The 10,084-nt window shown below is 50.5% G+C and overlaps 1 protein-coding gene across 1 annotated transcript in view; it reads right to left on the bottom strand.

Annotated features, from left to right (window-relative positions):
• Positions 1-6,281: 6,281 nt before the first annotated feature.
• COL5A1 (collagen, type V, alpha 1) overlaps positions 6,282-10,084 on the bottom strand; it is a 128,398-nt gene continuing 124,595 nt past the window's right edge. Inside the window, exons 65-66 of the mRNA XM_009892325.1 lie at positions 9,290-9,523; positions 6,282-6,523 (exon numbers count right to left, since the gene is read on the bottom strand). Coding sequence (XP_009890627.1) covers positions 6,377-6,523; positions 9,290-9,523 — 381 coding nt within the window. The 3' untranslated portion in view covers positions 6,282-6,376. The remainder of the gene's footprint in view (positions 6,524-9,289; positions 9,524-10,084) is intronic.

The following is a 10,084-nucleotide window of genomic DNA, read 5'->3' as shown; positions in this document are numbered from 1 at the left end:
GGGCTCCGTCCCAGCCCGCCCCCGCGCACCGCCTGCTCCGCACAGCCCTGGTCAGGAGGCACCGGCACCGGTGCTCCCAGCAGAGACCAGTGATGAGCGGGGCTCCTCAGGGGTCGGTGCTGGGACCGGCGCTGTTTAGCATCTGTGTCGGCGACATGGGGTCGAGTGCACCCTCAGCAAGTCTGCAGATGACACTGAGCTCTGCGGAGCAGTTGGCACACTGGAGGGATGGGATGCCATCCGGAGGGACCTGGATGGGCTCAAGAAGTGGGCCTGTGTGACCCTCATGAGGTTCAACAAGGCCAAGTGCAGGGTCCTGCTCCTGGGTCAGGACCATGCCCAGTCTCAGCACAGGTTGTGGGATGAAGGGATGGAGAGCAGCCCTGAGAAGGACTTGGGGGTTTTGGTGGATGAGAAGCTCAACATGAGCCAGCAATGTGCAATCACAGCCCAGAAAGCCACCCCCATCCCGGGCTGCACCCCCAGCAGCGTGGCCAGCAGGGCGAGGGGGGATTGTGCCCCTCTGCTGTGCTCTGCTCTGGTGAGACCCCCCTGCAGTGCTGCCTCCAGCTCGGGGGGTCCCACCAGCAGAAGGAGACGGAGCTGTTGGAGCGGGGCCAGAGGAGGGCACGGAGATGCTGGGAGGGCTGGAGCCCCTCTGCTGGGAGGACAGGCTGGGAGAGTTGGGGGGGTTCAGCCTGGAGAAGAGAAGGCGAAAAAGGGGAGAGCTCAGAGCCCCTTCCAGTGCCTAAAGGGGCTCCAGGAGAGCTGGGGAGGGACTCCTGATCAGTGGAGTGGAGTGACAGCACAAGGGGGAATGGTTTTACACTGAAAGAGGGGAGATTTAGATTAGGTATCAGGAAGAAATTTTTCCCTGTGCGGGTGGTGATCCCCTGGGGCAGGTTGCCCCGAGAAGCTGTGGCTGCCCCATCCCTGGCGGTGTTCAAGGCCAGGTTGGACGGGGCTTGGAGCAACCTGGGCTGGGGGGAGGTGTCCCTGCCCAGGGCAGGGGGTGGCACTGGGTGATCTTCAAGGTCCCTTCCAACCCAAACCATTCTGTGATTTTATGATTCATCCCATGTGAGCAATGGATGCATGAGGTTGCGCTCCCTGTGGCCTCCTGTCCCACAGGTAACCTCTCAGTGGAGTCTCAGGTGGCTAATACATGGCTCAACATACGCTGAAGCCTCTTTTCTCTGCCCCACTTCCTACTCTCACAAACATAGTGACAGACACTGCTCCACCAGCTGAAGCACGCCAAGGAAGTCCGAGATAAAAGACAGGGAGCTAACAGACATGCAGATAGCATGAGGACCTGGGGCCCTTCTTCCAGAACAGGGCTAAAAAAGAAATCAAGGAGGAATAATTCCCATTTTACCAGCAGAAATCGTCACACAGCAATTCACATTTTACCTTACAAAACAGACGGGAAGCAAACGTACACATCCTCACGCCTGGGTCAGCTCAGGTAACCGCATGGGAAAAACTCTTCAAGTTTCACCTTGTTTCTTAATACACTCAAGTGCATAAATCCCAGCCTAGTTAAGGCCCTGCCTGTTAGGGAAGAAAAGGAACGACAAGCAAACAGACCCTGGCAGCCTTACAGCTCCCCCTTGCCCTGCCCAGCCTGGCTCCGCTCCTCTTGATGGTGGGTGGAAACACAACTGGGCTCAGCCGCGTCGGTCAACTCTCCCTCCCCAGGTTGAACTGGGGGGTGGGTGCTGCCCGGCTCCCCCCAGGGCCGGTGGGGGTGCTGAGCTCGGTCCTCTTGCTCTCCTTGCCGCATCCCGGGGGTTGCGGTGCCGATGCTGCGCCGTCATCGAGAGCGGGGGAGGCAGCCCCTGCGCCGGGGCTGTGCCTGAGTTTGGGTCATCGGGTCCCATCCTCACCCCGTCCGCAGAGCAAAACTGAGCTGCTTCGGGCGCTCACGCCAATAATCTGCTGCTCTTTTCTCTTGTGGGTCTTCCCAAAATTACCCTCTGTATTTCACTCAGCAGACGGAGTTACTGCATCGTGGCTCGAGCACCAAGTCAAGGACTTTCTGTTATACGAAAAGAGGTGAAAAATATGCCGTGGCTTCTGTGTCTGGCAGCTCCAGAAGCAGCCAAATCCTCGCTCAGATCCCTGCTTTTTTCCTAAGGGCAGATCAAAGCTCCTCTCGGCAGCGAGACCCCGAGGCATTTGCGAGAAGTGTTTGCCGCAACCAGCAACGATCCAGCGCAAATCACAACTGGCAGGTCAGCACCATGAGGTTAGCGTCACCTCGAGGCATCATCACCATCTAAGTCAAATCTTTCTAGCTAGGTCTAAGTAATTAAAGCTATTTTTCGCCCCTAGTTTCTTGCCCCAGCTGTGGTACCTCTGCATTTCTGGGGTCCACTTGGATAAAGATTTGTCCATAATACCCCAAGATTTGCCAAACTACTCCTATAATTATAATAATTATATATACTAAAATACATACTAATTATATACTCTATATATACACACTAATTATATCCTTAGGCTAAAGGACTTTGGCTCCTTATCTGAACATCTCCGTTAATCTGAGATCTACCACCAACTGCAAAGCCAAAGAACAAAGGGGAGAGGCTGATGGGACACACAACTTGGTGTGGTCATCACAAAGCTTTGTGCGCAGAGGTGGGTTTGTGCACACGTGTCTGTGTTTGTACCGCACCTACCTGCTGTGTTGCAAACAAGGACACGTTTTCAAGGTGCAGGCATCTTCCTGAACCTGCAAACCAGCAGCAGCAACCAAATGGTCTTTGCAAGAAGCCCCCGAGAACCAGAGCGATGCGAACCCAGCAGCAGTGGCTGGTGTTGGCAGGCAGATGGGTGCGATTTCTCGCCGTGGTTTCCAGAGGAGCCGTCATCTTCTCGCAAGTCCCTGGAGCGAAACCCGTAGGAGGTACGGAGGAGAGGATGAGCAAAGTGTCCCCCACGTTCCTTCCCCCAGCACGTCCATGCAGCAGCACCCTGGGGCCGAGACAGGAGTCTGGGGCTGAGAAGCTCACCAAGAAGCTGGAGAAATGTTGGGGTTTTTTTTTTCTCCTTGGGGCGAGAAGATCAGCCAAAGCAAAGGCTGTGGTGCCAAGGAAAGACTCCTGGGGTGCTGTCGCCACTGGGGCGGAGACGGTGGAGAGCTGGTGGCCATCGGATCTTCTCATTCAAGTCCCAGCCACTGAAGTCCCCGGGTTGGATTTTCACACTGTTGGGTCCATCTGAGTTTTTCACTGAGAAAAAAAAAAATAATTCTAGGCCTGGAAGTTCTTTCTCTGGTGGGTTTGGTTTATTATTTTACAGTATATATTACCTTTGAGCACTTTCACTGCTCTTCTGATGAACTCTTCAGGCTCCACTGAGCAGAGGGGTCGTGGGGAAATCCCGCTGCAATCAACTTCAAGAAGACATTCACATCATGTTGGTTTAGGTGGAAACAGTAAACTTGATTTATTGAAAAAAATCTATTACATTTATTCCTTTATTACACAGGTTTAAAATATTTAAAAATAGCTCTTATGGGCATTACACTTAAATTTTATGACATGTTTATTGGACTTTGAAGAAATGTACAATATGTCATTTGACACTATATTTTTTAAAGGGCCTTATGTACTAAAATTTTTTTCCATAGGTTTTATTTTTCTTATCAACATTTGTTCAAGTCATATATATTAAGGGAGGAGGGAAATAAAATTACACAAAAAGAATGTCTGCAAATACAAGTAGTAATTTTATTGCAATATACCGTAGCTAAGTGGTCTGGGGAAATCGGAACAGTTTGGAGCTCAGTACAATTACAACACTGTGGAATTCAACAGAGGGTTTATTTATTATTTTTTTTTCTTAAAGCAAAGAAATAAAAGGAAAAAGAAAAGAAAAAAGCTCCCTTGATGAAAATTTATAACAGAATCACATGACCCAGACAGACGCACACGTGTGTACATACATCAATATATGGCTTATCTGTTGCAGAGAGGAACGTGCAACCTTTTCCGACCTTCCCACTGTTCCTGAACAAGGCTCTGGCCAAGGTGACCGAGAAGCTGAATTCTCCTATATATTTTTATATATTCCTTTTCACTGCTTTGCTGCCGGAGTCTGCAGTTTTTAGGGTAGCACCTTTTTTTTTTTTTCCCCCCCTAAGTGTAATAAAAAAAAATACGAGAGAACACAACAGAAGAAGGGAGACGGATGGATACGGCTCTCCCGGGCCGAAAAGCACCGCGCGGCATCGCCGCTCCCTCCAGCACGGCTTCGCCTCCCTTCCTCGGATGCTGCTGCTCTCTGCTTGGGAAGGAGGAGGGAAAAGACATCATATATAGGCTTTTCTTCACAGTAAATGTGATGTCTTTTCCGTTATGGTGAAAGACCCCCCTTGGCTCAAGCGTTGCTGTCATACTCCAGGCCAAATGTTAATAAAAAACCCACCCCGCAACATCTATTTTCCAGCTGAGAGATCTAACCCAAGGAAAACGGCCAGGGAGAAAAAACAAACGGGAAGAGAAGATGGTGTCAAGCAGGTTGCGAGGCAAAAATGCTGCCTGGAAAAAAAAAAAGAAAAAAAAAAAAAAGCCGTCCTGGCAGAGCCACCGTGGGAAGACCAGGAAAATTGCAGACTCCCGGGAGCGCTCAGCGGGGGCAGGCACCCACACGGCTTCAGCATCGCGTCGGGACATCCAACAAGTACATAAATTAGCACCACAAACATTCAGCGACTGAGTACAAGCTGGTACGGTTATCATCATATCAAATGCATGAATAGTCTTGGGGGAAAAAAAAAATAAAAGAAAAACAAAAAGAAAAAAGCATTTAATACTTTTTCTACACGGGCCGTATGAGCTACTGCAATACAATTAAGGAAAGGAGAGGGTCTTCTACATAACGAACAGGAAGGTGGCATGCATTTATAATCAAAGACTGTAGCAAAAGCCTGCAGTCTGTGTTGAAAGTGGCTAAAAAGCAAAGGCAGGTGGGAGATTGGCCAATGGCAGGGTATCACCAGTGTTGTATTAAAGTTACTCAAATAGATAGCACCACAGAGACATGTAAAAATAAAAAGCACCTTTTTTTTTTTTTTTCCTTTTTTTTTTTTTTTAACACTTTATATTCAGAGACGACAAATGGATTTCCCCTGCCAGTGCAATCTGCCACCGGGAATGGATTTTTTTAATTATTATTATTATTTTAAAAGAATGCCAAAGGAAAAAAAAGAAGAATTAATTTAAAACACATGTGTTAAGGTAAGCAAGTGTATAAAAAGGCAGAGACTCAAAGCAGATCCTGCTTTCAGATGAGGGTTTTGCAGAAATCTTGTTTAAAAGTGGCCTTAATTTCCTTATTTTGAAGCGAATTGTTCCAAAAGGCATCTGTGGCTCGGTGGGGCGGGGGTGGGGGGAACTGGTTTGCCACTCATTGGGCCCTCATCCTGCGCAGCTTCGTGCCTGGGGGTAACTCCAAGCCCCTCCGGATCCAGGCTTGGGGTTGGGAAGAGGCAGAGGCGGTGGGGACGTGAGCCGCCGTCTTCGGTCCCAGGCTAGGATGGTGGTGGCTTTAATACAGAGAGGGTCACATGCATGTTTTGAAGACAGAAACATTTAAACATTTAAAATAATATACAATACAAATATTTACTTACAAACATACAAAAATATAAGCACCTTTAATACATGGGAATAGAGATGCCCAGTGTGACTTTCAGCTATCAAATTAATGGGGTTAAATTTTTGTAAAATATAGAATCACGCGATTCAACAGAGATATTAAAAATTCTGGAAATGGCCACGACGTCTGCTTGCGAGAGCCGATCCCAATCTCGTGGAAGGCAACGAAATGCGTCCGACGAGCTTCGGCAGGGTTTGGGCTGGAACCTTCAAGGTCACTGCCGGCACTTCAAGGTCAAGCTCAACACAGGAGTTTCAAGTTTTTTCCGTTTTTCCTTAGAGACAAACAAACAAACACTAATGCATAGACAAGCGCTCAGTATCGCTTCTTGGCAAGAAGAAGAAGAAGAAGAAGAGGTCTTTGATGGTGGTGGGGTCTGCTCGGTGGCTGTGGAGCAGCAGGGGTGGCAGCAGCGTGGGGACAGGTCTCCGGGCCACGCGTGCGGCGGTCGGTCATGCGATTCTGTGTCTGTCACGGGAACGGTCCTCTCGGTCGGCGGATCGGTAAGTGTGGGTGCGGTGGCACAGAAGAACTTGGGAAAAACGAGGAACAAAACAAAACGGAAAAAAATAACCCATCGCTGTCCAGTTTCAGAACGTGCATGTGGAAAGGAATTCCTTTTTTCTTTTTTTTTTTTTTTTTTTAATTAATTAAATGGCGCAATGAGGTTACGAGGTTGCTCATTTGGAGACTAGTTTTCAGGTGGCTCTTAGCCCATGAAGCAAGCTGGTCCCACCTCGAATCCAAATTTCTGTGACGCTTCTCCGAAGTCATTGAACATGATGTCGACTATAGGTACTTGCTCTACTTTGGGCGTGTTGATTTCCAGGATAGTCTTCTGATAGCCCTTCTTTGCCTGATGGGGAGAAGAGGGAGAGAGAGGAGCTCTGATGATGCCTCCAACCCAACAACAGCAAGTTATCATGAATGAGCATTGACCACTCAGCTGGGAATACGGTGACAATCTTGCCCAGGCATTTTCTGAGCTGAATGAGCTCCCAAACCCAAAGTCCAGCACCCAAACACCCTACGTTTGCCCTGCGGATGTAGCAGACGTGCTCTCAAGTGGGATGGTGACCACTGAGCAAACCCCTGGGAGATGACTGTCCCGAGCCCAGACTTTGGAGCAGAAGAAGCTGCTGCCATGCAGATCAAAAGACACTAACTCTGCTGTCAGCACGTCTCAGAGCTGGAAGAGGAGCCTGGTGAAATTGTTGTGGCTGTGGTATAGTTGTTTTGTCTCCCCGAGGACACGCATGGGTTGTTGAGCAAATGCGAGCAATTTAATTTGAATATATTAGTTTGACTATTATCCGAGCGCTACCCAAAAAGATCACATTTAAAGTTTGATGGAATTCACAAGGTGATGTTGTCTCTTTATCGTGCCTGGTAGCCATACAGTTATTTCCGAAATATAAATAATTATTAGAGGAGCAGAAGCGCACCCGAGGGCATACAAAGCTGCACAAACAAGTGAATTTATGGAGCAGCTTTTGGCTCTACCTTACCCTCTGATTTGTGTGTCTCGGTAGAATAGGCTATATCACAGCTACTGAGAAAGGGCTGTAAGATCAGGAAAAACACATTCAAATAATAGCCCGAACATGAGCCCTGGAGATCCTCCGGCGCCGTTGCAGCAGCCTCCCTCCATCACGGCCGGAGTGCGGGTCCGACCCGCACCTCTGCGGCAACGCTATGTCGGGCAGCCCAACCTCATTTTTCGCACGGTAGAGCTCAATCTCACATATCCTGCCTGTGGTTCAGGAAGGATGATCTACCCCGGTACCGGCGACGGTACAGGAATACAGGAGATGCAGAGCCTCCTCCTGCAAGGCTGCAATAAGCTCCCTCGGCATATTTTACCTCCTTTATACAACCTGCAAGAATGTCTCTAGCGGAGAGGAAGGACTGGGGCATGCCGGTTTGGAAGTGATGCCCAAAGCCCTGAGACAGGAGAAGACATCTCTGTGCCCCACCATCACACCGGTGCTTGTTCAGCCTCTCCCACCACGGGCGCCCGTCGCTCCCACTGCTTTAGTTCTTGCCCCAGTCATTTATTTGCCTGCGAGAAGCAACCAAGCAAATAAATGGGAAGGAGCTACAGTCCTCTTTCCACGCAAATATCCCTCGTTAGGGAGGGGAACGCAGGGCACCTGAGCCAAATCGCTTAAGCCAAAAGGGTTTTCAGCAGCCACATCTGCCTTAAAATGTGCGATGACTGATCTTGCAGCATCCCTGAGATTTAAGAAGGGAAAGGGAGGAGAAGGTACTTTTTACGCAGGACACATTGCGTTAGCAGGAGAGGTGAAGTACTTGAGGAAAAACTTCCCTACGCGACTTCTGAGCATTTCCAGAAGCGGGACGGATGCCCTTTCCCTCTCTGCAAGAGTGTTGAAAGAAGAAGTGATTCTAAGCTGATTTTCCTCATCGCTCCTACAAGTGAAAAACGTGCGTGTGCCAGAACAGAACCGCTTTCATCTCAAATTATGTGGAGGGCTGCTTCTGTCAAACATCTCAATCTTTCCATCCCGTGGGCTTCAAGCGCTGCAGTTACAGAGGGTGAGAATTATGCGTGCTTTTGCACCAGCAAGCTGGCTCTCAAAATAAATGCAAGCAGCACCTGCTTCGCCAAATTTTTAGCTCCCGAGGGCAGATTTTTCAGAGCTCAGTCCCAAATCGGGTATCCGACAGAAGGCGGCAGAAGCCAAGGAAGGATGCTGGGCCCCTTTGGAAACTCCGGCTGCTGCCCGTGGCCACAGTGAAGGCAGAGAGCGGCGCGGGGAGAGGAGGGCTGTGGGGGAACGCCTGCCTCTGGGCAGCAATGTCACGGGGAACAGAGCTAGAGAGAAAGATGCTACAAGTTGCATTTGAAACGGGAGGCCATGTGCGAAACTTTGCCTCCTGCATCCCACAGCAACATCTCAGCTTGCTGTAGAGTCAGAAATGGTTTGGTTTGTCCTTTCCCAGGGCACAGGCGGCTCCTGTGGGGGGAGCAAGGGCTTTGCAAGCCCAGAGCAAACCGAAGCTCCGTGCTGGGGCTCCGCTGGCAGCTCGGGGGACGCTGGGCTGGAGCCGGGTGTACCCCTGTGCCCGGCACAGCCCAGAGCCCTCCCGGGGCTGCACACAGCAGCGTGCCGCAAAAACACTCCAACCAACCCAATGCCAATCCGTCCACGCTTTGCCTCCACTGAAAGCACTGGGAAAAGTTATTATCAAAGCCTGCAAAACTCCCACGCAACTGGGTGTCATCGCTCGTCTCTCCCTGTGTGAGTAAATAGAGTAAGGGCAAAGGCCAGGGGGGATATTTGAAAGAACCGTCGGTTTTGGGCAGGTGCCTTCCTTTACACGCAGCCAGCAATAAAGCACATCAATCCAGTTTCTAGAGGTGTTGCACCTTCCCCTGACCGCGAGCGGGATCACGTATTCCCAGCACAGGCAAGAGCAAGCTCGATGTCTCCCATGCCGAGGACGCTCCTCCAGGCAACCCCATCAGCGGGCACAGGACATTTGGAAGCCATTTGCTCCGAGGCAGACTGTGCTGGACAACCAGAGGAGGGGGACAGCCACCTCCGGCACTGTCCCCTTTTGCAGGGACTGGCCAAGACCAGCTCTGCCCACGTACCGCGCAGCCGTCGAGGACGGCTCGGATGTAGGGGTTGTTGTCGTAGGACATCTCCTCGTCGTTGGAGCCCAGGAAGCGGATGGCCTTGTCGTAGCTGTTGGTGGTGGCGTCGTGCCAGGCTACGGACTGGTAGCAGTTGTAAGTGATGTTCTGGTGGGCCGAGGCGCTCAGGAGCCGGAGGAAAGTCATCTGCACCACTCCGATGGGGTTCCCGTCCGAATCCACGTAGGAGAGCTATGAGAAGGGGAGAAAGGGAAACACTGGGCAGTGAGGGGCAATGGGATGCCTCTGGGGGGCTCTGAGGACCACCAGTCTCACCCATATTTATTACCCCAGGCATGGGGTTCAGTCTCACCACCCCACCGGGGCGCAGACATGGCTCCTGCCACGCTACGGCACGGGGCTGCTCTGGTCCTCCACAGCTACTGAGGGCAGTTTATTTCTCTTGCTGGTTGGGAGCTTAAACAATCAGGCTAATGCAGGGGAGGAGGAGAAAGGAAGAGGGGTTTCAGCGCTGCTTCCAGAAAGGTGCAGTGCTAAGCAAATTTGGGAATACGTGTCTCAAATTTAAGCCAATACTGAGCACACTTCTCCGGCTTTTGAAGGGGAGAGAAAGCAGATTTCTGTAAGGGTTTGGGGCTTTATTTTTCCGTCCTATTTGACATGATTTTCTGACTGCTGTGGGTATTTTGTTCGGCACACACTGGGGTATTTCCCATCCATTTTTCCTGGGCACCAACACATTGGCTTTTAAGCAATCTTTGCACTTAATCTGCTGCAATCCTGTTCCTGCTG

The sequence above is a fragment of the Charadrius vociferus genome, unplaced genomic scaffold (genome assembly GCF_000708025.1).
Source record: "Charadrius vociferus isolate BGI_N301 unplaced genomic scaffold, ASM70802v2 scaffold549, whole genome shotgun sequence".
Lineage (NCBI taxonomy): Eukaryota > Metazoa > Chordata > Aves > Charadriiformes > Charadriidae > Charadrius > Charadrius vociferus.
This window is presented reverse-complemented; position numbering and strand designations above follow the sequence as displayed.